This window comes from Triticum aestivum, chromosome 2A, assembly GCF_018294505.1.
Source record: "Triticum aestivum cultivar Chinese Spring chromosome 2A, IWGSC CS RefSeq v2.1, whole genome shotgun sequence".
Classification (NCBI taxonomy): domain Eukaryota; kingdom Viridiplantae; phylum Streptophyta; class Magnoliopsida; order Poales; family Poaceae; genus Triticum; species Triticum aestivum.
The window spans coordinates 767,243,799-767,259,398 of record NC_057797.1 but is presented as its reverse complement, the minus strand read 5'-3'; the positions used below and the strand labels follow the sequence as shown (position 1 = coordinate 767,259,398).

At 48.2% G+C, this 15,600-nt stretch overlaps 3 protein-coding genes across 4 annotated transcripts; 1 reads left to right on the top strand and 2 right to left on the bottom strand.

Annotated features, from left to right (window-relative positions):
* Nucleotides 1-821: 821 nt before the first annotated feature.
* LOC123191054 (dof zinc finger protein DOF2.2) lies at nt 822-2,191 on the top strand. Its single transcript, XM_044603810.1, has 2 exons — nt 822-1,209; nt 1,315-2,191. The coding sequence occupies exons 1-2, from the start codon at nt 1,105-1,107 to the stop codon at nt 1,852-1,854; spliced, it is 645 nt and encodes a 214-aa protein (XP_044459745.1). The 5' UTR covers nt 822-1,104; the 3' UTR covers nt 1,855-2,191.
* A 601-nt stretch (nt 2,192-2,792) lies between these two features.
* Nucleotides 2,793-5,389, bottom strand: LOC123191055 (uncharacterized). 2 transcript variants are annotated; one of them, XM_044603811.1, is made up of 4 exons: nt 5,120-5,389; nt 4,981-5,032; nt 4,430-4,534; nt 2,793-3,596 (listed from the first exon to the last, which is right to left on the bottom strand). In XM_044603811.1, exons 1-4 carry the CDS (start codon nt 5,185-5,187, stop codon nt 3,519-3,521), a joined length of 303 nt encoding a protein of 100 aa, XP_044459746.1. In that variant the 5' UTR covers nt 5,188-5,389; the 3' UTR covers nt 2,793-3,518. The 2 variants fall into 2 exon arrangements, with proteins under 2 accessions (XP_044459746.1, XP_044459747.1); XM_044603812.1 differs by having other exon boundaries at nt 4,430-4,531.
* A 158-nt stretch (nt 5,390-5,547) lies between these two features.
* LOC123191052 (ETO1-like protein 1) lies at nt 5,548-10,592 on the bottom strand. Its single transcript, XM_044603809.1, has 5 exons — nt 9,806-10,592; nt 7,882-9,591; nt 7,345-7,636; nt 6,295-6,604; nt 5,548-5,949 (listed from the first exon to the last, which is right to left on the bottom strand). The coding sequence occupies exons 1-5, from the start codon at nt 9,940-9,942 to the stop codon at nt 5,729-5,731; spliced, it is 2,670 nt and encodes an 889-aa protein (XP_044459744.1). The 5' UTR covers nt 9,943-10,592; the 3' UTR covers nt 5,548-5,728.
* Between the last annotated feature and the right edge of the window lie 5,008 nt (nt 10,593-15,600).

Below are 15,600 nucleotides of genomic sequence, written 5' to 3'. Positions count from 1 at the left end.
TTTGTCCACCCCGGGAGGGACGAGAGACGAGACCCACGACTGTGACAGCGCCGTAGCCGTCGCATGGCGCGGGTGGCCCCGCCGCGAAGAAAAAGCCGCACCGACCATGTCCCCATTGTCCTCTCTCCCCCGAGATGACACGCCCCCTCGCCTAGCTCGCCAACCTCCGCCGGGCCCCGCGCCGCGTCACCCCGACGCGACCAGCACACGACGACGTGCGCTCGCCCGCCAGCTCGCGGCCGTCCGTCCGTCCCCACTAACGCCGATCCGACCCCGCCGGCTAACGTTGTCACGCACGCACAACACACAGGATGCTTGAGTCGCCGTCACGGCTCGTCCGACCGGCGGCGACGCCAGATGCCGATGCGACGATGCCCACTCGCCGATCACGTACAACGTCGATCACAGTATCTTAGCACAGTGCCGCGCGTGCATGCTTGTCTCGACTGGACTGGGCGACTTGCAAGATTCCGTCCATCCGCCACGGCCGACGACGGACCGAGAACACTCCGGACGAACACTCCAGTCTCCTCTCCCCACCACGCCATGAACACTCCAGTCTCCTCGGTAAACTGACCGGACCTACCAGTACCAATACCAAGAGGCATGGCCGTGCTCGTCGGGTCTCCGTCGCCGGTCGTGCCAGCCAGACATACGTATAGAGCGCGAACGCGACGGCGACGCTGGTGGGGATGCACCGTGGAGGAAGCTGCCTTCCGACGCAAGGCGAGCATCTACTTCTCCGGCCGTTCGTCCATGCCGCGTCACCGCGGGACCCGCCGCCGCGCCGGCTTCTATATATAGGACACCCACTGGACGCACGGCCTCGCATAGGTTACCACTAGTAGGCCACGACCAACCGCTCCCGTCGCCCGATCCATCGATCCGTCAGCTCCATCATCATCTGATTGCCGCCGCCGCTTGCCGCCCATCGGTCCAGCTCACACTGACCGCTACGTCTCACTCTCTCCTCCCTCTCCTAGCTAATTGCCTAGCTACGGGCAGAGCTAGCTAGCTGGTGATCACCACGCGCGCCCGCCCGCAGCTCGTTTTAAGCCGGCCGGGTCGGACACGGCATGCGCTGCTCTGCCCGCACGGCAAACGATGGCTCCAGCTTCCGCCTCGCTCCTCCCCGCCGCCGGCGCCAAGCGCCCCTTCGCCGCCGACTCCGCCCCTGACGTTGCTGAGCAAGAGCAGCCACTCGCGCAGGTCAGTCTCTGCTCTGCTCCGTGATCACTCTGTCTCTCTCTTCTCCGGCAAGCGGCGCACGTACGTACGTACTGACGCGCGCGTCTGGTGAACTGTGGTGACCAGGAGGAAGCGGTGACCAAGAAGAACGGCCAGAGCGAGCAGCCGAAGCTGGAGTGCCCGCGGTGTAGCTCCACCGACACCAAGTTCTGCTACTACAACAACTACAGCACGGCGCAGCCGCGCCACTACTGCCGCACCTGCCGCCGCTACTGGACGCAAGGCGGCACGCTGCGCAAGGTCCCCGTCGGTGGCGCCTGCCGCCGCGGCTCCGGCAGCAGCAGCAAGCGCCGCAGGTCCTCCGCCGAGCCCCACACGCCCTCCTCCGACTCGACGCCACCGCCGCAGCCAGAACAGCAGGACACGGTCCCCATGCTGCCGGTCTTCCCGTTCCTCACCGACGGCGGCCCCGTCTTCCTGCCGCAGTTCGACCTCGGGCTCGGCGGCTTCCCGTGGACGACGCCGGCGGCCACAGACAACCTCTACGACAGTCTCGCGCCGTGGGCTGCCTGCGACGGCGCGCTCGCCCCCACCGGCGCATGGGAGGGCTTCGGTGGCCTCGAGCTCACCTGGCCACCGTCACCACCCCCGGCGGCCGGCAACTGATGGTCGGCGTCATCGTGACAGTCGCCGGCGCGTTCGAGGCTCCTGTTTTATCATCGCAGCCTCGATCGATCAGCTAGTTGTTGCTTACCTTCACCAGTCTGCAGTGTGTCTGCCTCCTCTGCTAGGAATTAATGTACTCATGCAGCTCCATGGATCTTCACTGTGTTTCTTTCTTCTCATGCTTAGGTATAAATGGATGATGTGGCGACTGTTGTTTGAACCAATGGACCATCATCAGTCGTGTAGCAGCAGGGAGGAGGACGTAACTTGGTCCGTGCAGTGATATAATATTATATATATTTACAATAATAAATGGTTATACGGTGTGGTTGCTCAATCATTGGTCACTGGCAAGAAAAAATAGTGGGGAACGACGTAATGTTATTTTGATCATGAACTTGCACAAGCTATCTAGTATTCTGTAATGTTACTCTCAAGGCACCAAAACAGAGAGAACTTTCAACAGAGTGATCTCAAAATAGAGACTCTCAACGGTCATTTTTCTACCACGCAAGCTACATACCATGCCTCGATCCACTGTTGAATGTGTTTAGTGATTCATGCGTCCCAATTTTGCTGATATACGACGAAACATTAAGATACATCCTCAAACGTGAAGAAAGCCGATAAAAACTGTATAGTACATAAAAATCTAACAAGTCTCTTATTTTACTAGTATACACGACGAAAGATACAGCCCAAAAAAAATGAAGAAACCCCAGAAAATAGAAGTAGATAAAAATCTGATAAGTACTCTCTTATTTTACCTGTACATAAAAGGACAGAAATGTTAAAAATATGACGTTCACTGGCTAAGCATGGCAAATCACACCTTTTTTGCCACTTTCTTTTAACAATCACGGCAAATTCTAGCAAAAAAACGGAACATGGAAACTGCCATTAAGAAAGGTTCGTTTGCCATGCTTGAAAAATTGACGTACCCATAAAAAACAAATCTGATGTTCGCCAGTTATCAAAGTCCTAAAAGAAACATCATGACACACACAAAAAACTGAATGAAATATTATGTGATAATACTTTAACAAGACAAATTTTGACCAAACTAGAAAAATATGGTGGACGCATGCATGCTAACCAGTCCCCAGAACTTTCAAATAGTTGAGATTCTAGGTGAACTGGTGAAGAAATAAAAGATATCTACACAGTAAAGAAACCAACAGCTCCCCGCTCTTACACTAGCTTTACACTCGCAACAGGGAAACCAAAATTCTGGAACACTCTGATTTCTCCTCCTCGTCCTGCGGTGACAAATACCAAACCCCACCCAGACAGGCGCTAGATAGCCATGGCTACGACTGCTCTTGGCAGACGGTAGTTGTTCGTCGTGCAAGGATGGGGGCACTGCTTCAACTGGATGATTGCTGATGTTTGTGCTCTGAACCAGCTTCGCAAACTGGGCTCTCCGTGTATCTGTGAGCAGTCCCATTCGGTTCATGCTCACCGTGTTGTACAGGAGCTTCAGGGCAGAGTTCACTGCACCGTCCAAATCGCGGTGTCTGGCTGTCTGCTGCTACGATACTCAAATGATACCGGGCCATGCGAGTTCGACAGCTACATCATGGACTCCTGCTTCAGCTTCTGCTTCTGCTTGGACAGGGACTGTTGCCATGTTCCAGACATACACATTTAACACATGGGAGTCCTCACAGGCACACACAGACTACAGATTTCCCCTCTGGAGCTACAGATGCTGAGATTTGGCTTCCGGTATTGCTGAACCCCTGTTCAAAATATCAAACACAAAGTGAATGCAAAGACCCAAACTAACACTAGTGCATTGCTCTGTTAGAGTTAGCCTTGTTTTATAGGTCCAGTTTATGTTTTATTGTACTGCATAGTTTAATTGTCATATAATTTCATTAGTAGGTTCAAGGAAAATTGCATGTGTTGCTTCATAACACGGGCGGATCAGCAGCAGGAGAAGCACAGAGATAGAAAGAAGCCTGTGCGGCGGCAGCAACGTGAGCACATCCGCAAGTTCGTACCCGAGGGCAACCATGCAAGTGCTCTTGGAGTCATTTTGTGTAGGCGCGTGTTTCAGTGAACCAGGAACGAGCCCAATGAAAATGCGGCCTGGACGTGCAAGTGGCGTGTATACCTGTGTTAGTCAGCTAGATTGCATGGAGGTTGTTAGTGTCAGCCGGCTAAATGCATGCTGTTTTGGCTGCGTTGTGCAGCCGTTGCGGAGATGCTGCACAAGTGGAGAACGTGTGCATGAGTTTAAGATCAGGCCAGTGTGGCTTGGGGCATTGCATGTTTCGCTATTTCAGCCATTGTATTCGCTATTGAAGCCATTGCATCCGGTTCATTTGTTAGTGAGAAGAAAGAAACAGAGAAAAGGCACAAGTCCTGCGGTGCCCCAAATCTCCCTCTGTGTGTGTGCGTGTGCGTGTGCGTGAGCGTGAGCATGCGCGTGCGCGGGCAACAGGTCACCACAGATTGAATTACACAGAATAACATTGTTCATTTGCTCTAGATTTGCAAAAAATAAAATTGTATTTTGATCAGCAAACATATCCTAGACATTTTACAATGAAGGAGAACGGAATTTTACCTTTAAATCTGTGGAGAAGGCGAGAAGCTCATCGCCATTACCAACACGGATTCTTGACTCTGCAGAAGTAGTCAGGACTCCCAAGGAGCTTCCTGGAGCATACTGCTGCATGAGATACAGATGCTTAGATGGTATTAGTGGCATCACATTAACAGATAATTTTAGAGTCCGGATCTCAAAAAGGCTAAGCATGAGCGTTTCTTAACAGAGTATTAAGTTCCCTAATGCATCCACTGCAAAATTATGTACATGGAAGCCAGTAATCTTCTTCTGGACAGATTTCCTTTTTCCTGATTCTTAGATCTGTTTGACTTTTGTACTGGAGCTTCCTTTTGCAGTCATCAATGAAATCGAAAACTAGATAACATCACTATCTAAATATTAATGTTTCATATCAGCTTACTATTACTCCCTCAGTCCCTCCTTACCAAAATATAAGATGTTTTTGCACTTCAATTTGAACTACAAAAATATCTTATATTTGATACAGAGGTAGTACTCAATTGCAAATAACATCAACAGTGCTTTTAACTATGATTAGAGTGACATACCAGTTGTATCAAATAAATGGCAGCTTCCCTTGTGAGATCCCACCATTGCAACCTTCAAAAGTAACAGGGAAATGCAACATAAGTTCATCTAGTGTCATGGTCACTACATATGTTCACTAACAAGGAAAATAAACTATACCTGTCCATCAGAAGAATAACATGCAGCGGTAACAACATCTCTTGCAGATCATTCCAGTCTTCAACCATATGCAACTATTAGCAGTGTATTTTACCAGTTTACCAACCATGAAATCAGAAATGATATCCAATTTTCAGGCCCTAACCATAGTTAATCACGCAAAAACAACTACTTGAACTATCTTTACATCTGCAGACTGAGGATCAACTAATAGTGCTATTTAGCAGTTTACAAAACATGAAAATGGTAACACAATGGACAAATCAAACTGCATGTTGCAGCAGATTCACTACTAAGTACTAACACAAAAGAAGTGGATTTTACAGCAGTGCAAAAACTGATGGACACAACAGCCAGGCCTTCGGTTCAATGCATATTGTTGCATGCTGAAGCCTATTGCCCAGTTAGTGTTAGCCAAGTGACACAAGTGGAATGTAATATTTTCCATATAGCACGTGGCTTAATTTTAGTCGTTTTGATGATCACAATCCTTACAGCCTCACTAGATACCATCAAAACTAAAAATTACTGCTTGCTGTGTATGGTACAGAACATACACTGGTATGGGTTTTCGCTATGGGAGCCCCTCCTGTATGTACAACAACGGGCTCAGGGTTCTTGGCTGTTCACCCGATGATGAAGCTCGAGCATTTCCTGGTGGTTGGGGTCCACGGAAAGTGCTGCGCGGCAGTCCCGGAGGGCGCCTGAGATGTCACCCACGTGCTCGTGGAAGGCCGCACGCAGATGGAGCAGGTTCAGGTCCGCCTTAAAGGCAATTGCCTTAGTCAGCTCTGAGATGGCATCTTTCTCCTTGTGGTTGTCCATCAGAACTGAGGACCAGATCATACAGGAGTTCACATCAGCATAAAGGGGGCATGAGAACTTTAAACAGATGAGCTAATTCAGGAACTAAATGAAATATATGGTTGTTGCACCAACTGATCAGGTTGAGCATAGAATATGGCAAACAACATTGACTTATCACTAGCCCATGTTAGGAACTGGGTAGTTGGTTTGTTAAAGTACCAACAAACCCTCTCTGGGAGTTGGGCGCAGATGAGCTACAACCAATAACAAATTGAACTACTTTGACCAGAATTTTATATTCAAAGTTTCAACCTTCTTTGATACTGGTGATCTAAAACTAGATATGCTAGGCAGGTACAAGCGCTTACCAGCGGCACGGTATCTGTAGGGGTAGACCCGGAGGGGGTCAAGTTTGGTGACCATCTGCAGATCAGCTTTAGTTAGATCCCGGTCACAATACTCAGACCTCTTCTCGTACGCTGATGCATTGCTCCTGGCCTTCTCTATCAGCTTGGTCATTTCCTCGAATGCACCGGTCCTGTTATTCCTAAGGAAATGAACCCTGGCAAGGCCTTGATGAGCTCTCGTGTGGCCAATCTTTAAAGCGTTAATGTAGCATTCAGCTGCCAAGTCCAGATTCCCGCAATCCACATAAACACTCCCAAGGTTATTCAAAGCCTGTAAGATGTGAAACAAGTATATGTGTTAGATGCTTCTTGTCTGGACATTTCAGCCTAGAAAGTTACAGAATCATCTATATATGAACTTGGATCTAGCTGTGCTAAAGAAAAAGTTTTCAATTAAGTAGCTTAATTCATGTAGCAAAGAACAAAGGCAAGTAGCTAAGATGATTGCAAACATGATGAAATTCATCTGAGCAGCTACTGAAGCCAACAACCCACTCCATATGGGAAAAATGGCATTCTATACCCTGGATGGTATGGCATGCTCTAACTTAGACAAGAAGATATCCATTTGACAAGAAATCAAATCACTCTTGGAGTACCCTCAATAGACCAGTTAATGAGTTGCCATGTTAGGAGCACCAGGACAGCCATTTTTTAATGGTAAGTGCACCATTCCCATTACTCAATGCAACAACGAATATGACATCCTAACAAGGGCTATGTATAGCAACACCTGATCTGAATCATAAAGAGTCACCTATACATTTAACAAATGAGGAAATGCACATGCATATACTACACAAAAGGAATAGGTAGAAAAGTCAACAAAGTTCCACACCGTAATTTGCAAGCCTGGGATAAAACCCTCCTTTGCTACATAAGTATTTACGGTATAAGATCTGTGGATCTCTATATAGCAATATGTCACAGGAGAAACAAGGCAGCAAATCCTAATCATGCATGAAATGTTTATCCAGGCAGATCTGAGAAAGAGGTGTAGGAAAGTCTTACCTGGCCCTTCCTAAGTCTATCTGAGGGACACCGTAATGCATCTTCAAGAAGCGATACGACTGTTGCTGAGGTTGACGCCTCAAGACTCGAATCAGCTAAAGCATAAGCTTTTAGAAAGAACGCCTCAAATGATCTCTGTATGGCAATCGATGCTTCCGCTTTCTGCAATCCTTCCTCGCAGTGGCCAGTATCATACAGTATCCATCCTTCGTAAACAAGCCGTTCATGGTGGCTTGCTGCATGCTCACGAGCAAGCTGCAAGCTGCGCATTGCAGCCTCAGGACAATTTAATCTGGAAAAAGAACAAAGACAATTGCATTAGTCCTAACATATACTGCCAAAGAATTAGATCATGGAGGAGGCATGTGCAACTATGCTGATCTGTGATCAGCCATCTACTGAATTAGCATTCCTAGACATGCCAGGCATGCAAACCATGTGATGTAGCATCTACAATGCCAATAATTGATAGACTAACAAACTGCATTATGCCAGCTATTAATTATTCTGTGCAATAACATAAATTAATTAAGTTACCTGAGAAGCAGCAAAGATTGTCTGAAGTACAGTACTCCCTTAGCAGCATCTGACTCCAGCATTTGATATATGACCGAGAGGGATCCAATATCATCCACAGAGGACCACCGATCATAAAGCTGCATCCAGCAATCAGCAGTCGTCCATTGCTCTACATTCTCCATCACAAGCGTACGCAGCTGCTTCGCAGCCACCCGACCACCAATCATACGATAATCTGGAGCAAGCGTGAGGATTGCCTGCACATCGCATAAGGCAGCCCTGTAGTCCTCTAGAGCAAGGTAGCAACAGAACCTTAGCTCTAAGCATTCCAGGACCAGCTTGAACCCCAGGATCCGGTTAATCTCCATCAGGGCAGCTTCAACACTTTGCCTTTTCATCAAAGATGCAGCTCGAAACATATAGGGGTATGTAAGGGTAGGATCCAGTTCAGTAGCCTTATTGAGATTCTCTAACTTGCTATCACCGTCCAGATATAGGGCTCTCTCTTGATACATCCACCCAAGAGGCCACCGAGATGACATGACAGAGTCAAGCAAGTTGAGAGAATAATGTTTATTACTCCTCAGAGAGGCCAATCTAGCCAAGCCCACTACCGAGTAGACATGACCAGCGGTAAAGGCGGCATTGAACAGGCGCTCAGCCTCAGCATGATCTTTCCTTAGCAGCCTCACGCAAGCCAATTGATGCAAGGCCAACTGCTTCTGTCTAGAATCTGATGCTGAGTCAACCAGCTTCTCCAAGAAGCTTACAGTGACATCTGATGTTGCACTGATGCTCATGGAGACTTCACCAAGAAGGCAATATAGGGAGAAAGATGCATTGCCAGCCATAGTGGATCTCTGCTGCTTATTCGCGGAGGAGAATATCCTAACCACTTGCTCATCATTCAAGCATTCTGGAAGCTCATTCAGGAGCACCTGCAAGCATGACGCGGCAAGTATGGAACAGCCCAGCTCAATAGCACACTCCATGTAATCTATGGCATCTTGCCTGGAAGAAACAAAAGAAGCAAGTTTTTGCTCGCAAGCATCCTTGAGGCCCTTGCAGCAGAATTTGTTAGCAAAATCAAGCATCTCCAAAATAGATTCTGCTGACAAATACGGTAGTCTTCCTGACAGGCTGAATTTACTGATGGCTCGCATACCAATAGGGGAGATGCCGTTCCGAGACATGTCAATGACTTCAAGATGTGACTCCTTAAACCCACCATTAAGCATCGCATACAGTGGAGTTGACAAGGCCGCAAGCTTCCGCCTATCGCATGCAATCATGTCATCCCTTATCCGGAAATGAACCACCGGGGAGCCCTGGAACTCATCAGATTCGTCATCGTAGCTTATCCCGTGCGACTCGGCGGAGATCTGTGAGACGAAATCCAGCAGCTTGAACTCTTGAGAGCACTTGCCGCACGAGCCAAGAAGGTCAGATATCGGCTCCTCCCCTCTCTTCTCGTACTTGAGCCATGCCCCGAATATGAGCTTCTCGTGTATCGTGCTCGCCTTCTCCCAGGCAGCCTGGAGGCTCCTTCGCGACAGCTTGGCCTCTCCAAGCCCGCGGAAAACCTGGAACTGGAGCAGGTACAGGCACGACTTCTCATCAGGAGGGCAGTACTCCAGCTCCTCGTGAATCTGAGCCAATATGTCGACGTAGTCAGCAGGCTTGAAGTGCGGGAGGACCGGCGGCTCCGGCATTTTCATCAGAGATTCTCTGCATCCCAAAGACAAGGAAAGACACTTGAATCAGCTGGCTCTTCACACCAAAAAACATCTAGCAGCACTAAAAAATCTGAATTTTGATGTTCACCGCCCCAAGACCAGACTAATTAACCAAGGTACTTATAACACAATTCAGCAGCAAACAGAGCACTTGTACTGCCTCGCTGCAAGGAAATTAGGGATGGTGGGGAGGCAAGAAGGCTTACATCGAGGAGGAGGAGGAGCTGGAGTGGCCAGTGAACTTGGAGAGCTTGCCTTTGTCCATGGGCAGCCATGAGTGGGTGGCGGACTGGAGCTTGGTCTCCTTGCAGGAGGTCAACTCGGAGAAGAAGAGCTTCCTCATGGCACATAAATACCACGGCGAATCAGAGCCGGGCCCCGTCTTCTTCCTCCGAATCTGCCCAAACCCCTGGCAAGAACCGCCGCAGATCTTCCGAGAACCCAACCACCGGGGGACGGGGGGAGAGGGAGGGGGGCGGAGGGAGGAAGGGGACGCCTTTAATGGCACGAGCAAGCCAACGAAGCAGCTAGCGCCCCCGCTGCAAGCGGCCAAGGGAAGAACTAACCACTCCCCCTCCTCGCCCTTTTTTAATTCGCACCCCAACCGCACCCGCACCGCCAGACCAAATCCGGCCCCGTGAGCTGAGGTGAGCTGAGCAAGCGAGCCAACCCACCGCACCAGCTGGGGGACGACGACGAACGGACAAATCGTCCTTGCAAGATGCGCGCTTTCCCTTCTTCCCTGGAGCGGAGCGGAGCGGGAGGGAGGGAGGGAGCGCGGGCGGGCGCGGGGATGCGCCTCCGCACCTCCTTGGCGGCGGAATTGCCGGGGACCCCGGTCGCCGCGGGGCCTGCTGGGCCTCAGGCGAGCCCTCCTCGATCTCCGGCGGGTCGGGGCCGGCCGGATCGAGTCGAACCGGCAGCGGGGGACGTGGTGCGGCGGGTGGGGGGAGAGCGGGCCGGCGGGGGAAGGGGGCGGCGGCGACGGGGAGGAGAGGGAGAAGGGGGTCGGGCTCGTCGCGGCGGGCGGGCGGGCTCAGTGCGTGCGCGGCTCCACTGGACCTCGGGCGGGGGTGGGGGTGGGGGTGGGTATCCGAGGGGAAAGGGGGGAGAGGGAAATACGGGGGTGGTTTGCTGCTCGCTCGTCCTTTTTTCCTGGGGAGTCTGAATTTCTCTATCTATGCTGCCAGCATCCCATGGCCATGTGTGCTGGTTGGCAGACCACCATGCAAAAAGTGGAGATGGATCTCGTATTGGGGGGAATAATCAGGGGAGATGACAAACGCAAAAGGCAATGGGGGCAGCTGAATTGGGCGCATGGGATGGGCTTTGAAGCTGACATGAACCTCATGGATGCCCACCCACCCGCACCCACACCCGCACATACATGTAGACAAGTGCAAAAGGATTAGTAGGCTGGTTTGCCCATGTAGATGAGCAAGGGCCCAAACAGATAGAACTGAAAAATGACAGCGGTTCACAGCACGGGTTGCCTGTTTCCCCTCCACCGCCGGGTGCTTTTCGGCGCCGGGGAGGCGGTCGGGGCGTGTGGATAGGGTTGCCTTGGTCTTGGCTAGGGCTAGGTGTAAGTGTTCAATGACGGCATGGAATGAGGTCTCCCTGTCATGTCTGTGCTCCGGCGATGCAACTCGGTTGGCGGAGGACGTGCGGAGCTTCGGTGCCATATATGGCTTTCTGGTTCTGTTTGAACGGGTCTGGGGTGGTCTGACCCTCTTTGTCGCCTTCTAATGGATACCGAGCTCTGCCTAGGGTTAGGCCTAGGTGTCAGGCCGATGGTAGCTAGGCGGTGGAGTCACTGACAGGGTAGAATAAGGTCACTTCTTGGTTCTGCCAGGGCGGGTCTGATGTGGTCTAGCCATCTTCGACGCCTTCTGATGCGGCATCAAGCTTCGCTAGAGTTAGATCTAGGTGTTAGCTGATGGTGCCGGGGCGGTCGCTTCGGCATGGAATCGGGTATCCCCATCGTGTCCTCACTTGCCGCTACAACAAGTCGTACATGTCCTTGGCCGGACCTTGAAGAACCTCCTATGCCCCTGCCACCGTCAACGAACTAGGGTGTGTGCCTTCGGGCAGAACCGTTCCTTGTCTTCCCATTCCTCAATGACGGCGTCGTCTTCCTGTTGTAGTTCAACCTCAGACTCAGTGCAACACACTAAAATTGTTGGTACATACAATATACTCCCTCCGTTCTGATTTACTCGTCGTGGTTTTAGTTCAAATTTGAACGGAGGGAGTACAAAAAAAATAGCTTGTTCTAGTTCCCACAGCTACAATAGACAAGGTTGTAAAATAGAAGTTTGCTGTCAAACAGGGATGTGGGCGCAAAGGTCTGGTGTGTCTAAAATGTATATGAATGTGGATGATCTGAATACACCACTATCTGGGCAGGGGGTTGGTTACTGATACATCCATTTTTCATCTCTATTTTTGTTATAACTTACTCTTTACTTAATGATATTTTGCACATTATTGCTCGATTCTAATGTCGTTTCCCCTTCAATTTGAATGAAACACACACAGAGGAGAATTCTCAGGAATTACCATATGGCGGGAAAACAAGACTAAAAATGTACTTGTAGAAAAAGCGATCTATGGAACTCCAAAAATAACCAGAAAATCCCGTAAATTATTTTGGTGGAAAGAAGCTTGGAGCTAGAAGATGGACCAGAGAGGGGCACAGGGCCTCCACGCGCCCTGTCCGAGCCCACCTAGGCCACGTGGAACCTTGGCCAATGGCCACTACCTCTCGTCATCCTTGGTCTATATTTTTCTCTTGGTTGAAAACTTTGTCGGGGATTTGTTCGCCACTTTGAAGAAAACATAGAGCTATGTTCTATTTTTATATAAGAATAAAAATGTCAAGTTCAACTTATGTTTTCCATTCTAACTATATTTATGTTATTATGTATTATTATTATTATTATTATCATTATTATCTATATTTAATATATATATATATATATATATTTAAAATAAAATAAATTCCCATTTCACCTTTCCTTCGTCCAACATTTCTATAGACGTTCCCCCTCCTTTATTTTTAGTTTTTATTTCTCCCATATCTCCCAAATGTTTTCCATAAAACCAACTCAATTGGCTCATGTCTAGCCTAACAAAAATATCCCACATCTTATTAACTTATAAAAATCAATGTTTAACAACAAGTTCGCAAGAAAATTCGGATGATTGCGTACAAAAGCTTGCTAGATTTAAGGATAAATGTAATAATAACGTGCTCATTATCTACTTTTATTTATAATAAAATACCCAAGCCTAGTTTATTTGTTTATAACACTGCTTTGTCCAACCCAACATTATATTTTTAACCAGCCAGCAAATTCGTGTATTTCAGAAAAGTGTAAATGGGATATAATTTGTAAGAAAAAAATAAATGGACCACATAGATGTTGGGGAACGCGGTAATTTCAAAAAAAATCCTACGCATACGCAAGATCTATCATGGTGATGCGTAGCAACGAGAGGGAAGAGTGTTGTCCACGTACCCTCATAGACCGTAAGCGGAAGCGTTATGACAATGCGGTTGATGTAATCGTACGTCTTCATGATCCGACCAATCCTAGCATCAAAAGTACGGCACCTTCGCGATCTGCACACGTTCAGCTCGGTGACGTCCCACAAACTCTAGATCCAGCTGAGTGTCGAAGGAGAGCTTTGTCAGCACGATGACGTGATGACGGGGATGATGAAGCTACCAGCACAGGGCTTCGCCTAAGCACTACAACGATATGACCGAGGTGGATTATGGTGGAGGGGGCATCGCACACGGCTGGAAACAATCAACTTGTGTGTCCTAGGGATGCCCCTTGCCACCGTATATAAAGGAGCAAGGGGGAGGCTGCCGGTCCTTGGGGCGCGCCAGGAGAGGAGTCCTCCTCCTAGTAGGAGTAGGACTCCCCTTTCCTACTCCTACTAGGAGGTGGAAAGGAAGGAGGAGAGGGAGAAGGAAAAGGAGGGCCCTTTCCTAGTCCAATTCGGACCAGAGGGGGAGGGGGCGCGCGGCCTGCCCTGGCCGTTGGCCGGCCCTCTCTCTCTCTCCACTAAGGCCCATGTGGCCCATTAGTTCCCCAGGGGGGTCCGGTAACCCTCCAGCACTTCGGTTTTCTCCGAAATCACCCGGAACACTTCCGGTGTCTGAATATAGCCGTTCAATATATCAATCTTTATGTATCGACCATTTCGTCGTCATGCCCGTGATCATATTCGGGACTCCGAACTACCTTCGGTACATCAAAACACATAAATTCATAATACCGATCGTCACCGAACGTTAATCGTGCGGACCCTACGGGTTCGAGAACTATGTAGACATGACCGAGACTCATCTCCGGCCAATAACCAATAGCGGAACCTGGATGTTCATATTGGCTCCTACATATTCTACGAAGATCTTTATCGGTCAAACCGCATAACAACATACGTTGTTCCCTTTGTCATCGGTATGTTACTTGCCCGAGATTTGATCGTCGGTATCTCAATACCTAGTTCAATCTCGTTACCGGCAAGTCTCTTTACTCGTTCCGTAATGCATCATCACATAACTAACTCATTAGTCACATTGCCTGCAAGGCTTATAGTGATGTGCATTACCGAGAGGGCCTAGAGATACATCTCCGACAATCGGAGTGACAAATCCTAATCTCGATCTATGCCAACTCAACAAGTACCATCGAAAACACCTGTAGAGAACCTTTATAATCACCCAGTTATGTTGTGACGTTTGGTAGCACACCAAGTGTTCCTCCGGTATTTGGGAGTTGCATAGTCTCATAGTGATAGGAACATGTATAAGTCATGAAGAAAGCAATAGCAACAAACTAAACGATCATCGTGCTAAGCTAATGGATGGGTCAAGTCAATCACATCATTCTCTAATGATGTGATCCCGTTAATCAAATGACAACTCTTTGTCCATGGTTAGGAAACTTAACCATCTTTGATTAACGAGCTAGTCAAGTAGAGGCATACTAGTGACACTCTGTTGTCTATGTATTCACACATGTACTAAGTTTCCGGTTAATGCAATTCTAGTATGAATAATAAACATTTATCATGATATAAGGAAATATAAATAACAACTTTATTATTGCCTCTAGGGCATATTTCCTTCAGTCTCCCACTTGCACTAGAGTCAATAATCTAGTTCACATCGCCATGTGATTTAACACCAATTGTTCACATCTTTATGTGATTAGTTCACATCTCCATGTGACTAATACCCAAAGGGTTTACTAGAGTCAATTATCTAGTTCACATCGCTATGTGATTAACACCCAAAGAGTGATCATGTTTTGCTTGTGAGAGAAGTTTAGTCTACGGATCTGCAACATTCAGATCCGTATGTATTTAGCAAATTTCTATGTCTACAATACCCTACACGAAGCTACTCTAGATAATTGCTCCCACTTTCAATATGTACCTAGATCAAGACTTAGAGTCATCCAGATCGGTGTCAAAGCTTGCATTGACGTAACTCTTTACGACGAACTCTTTGTCACATGCATAACCGAGAAACATTTCCTTATTCCACTAAGGATATTTTTGACCGTTGTTCAGTGATCCACTCCTGGATCACTATAGTACCCTCTTGCCAAACTTATGGTGAGGTACACAATAGGTCTGGTACACATCATAGCATACTTTATAGAACCTATGACTGAGGCATAGGGAATGACTTTCCATTCTCTTTCTTTTTTCTGCCGTGGTCGGGTTTTGAGTCTTTACTCAACTTCATACCTTGCAACACAGGCAAGAACTCCTTCTTTGACTGTTCCATTTTGAACTACGTCAAAATCTTGTCAAGGTATGTACTCATTGAAAATATAGCAAGCGTCTTGATCTATCTCTATAGATCTTGATGCTCAATATGTAAGTCGCTTCACCGAGGTCTTTCTTTGAAAAAACTCCTTTCAAACACTCCTTTATGCTTTCCAAAAAATTCTACATTATTTCCGATCAACAA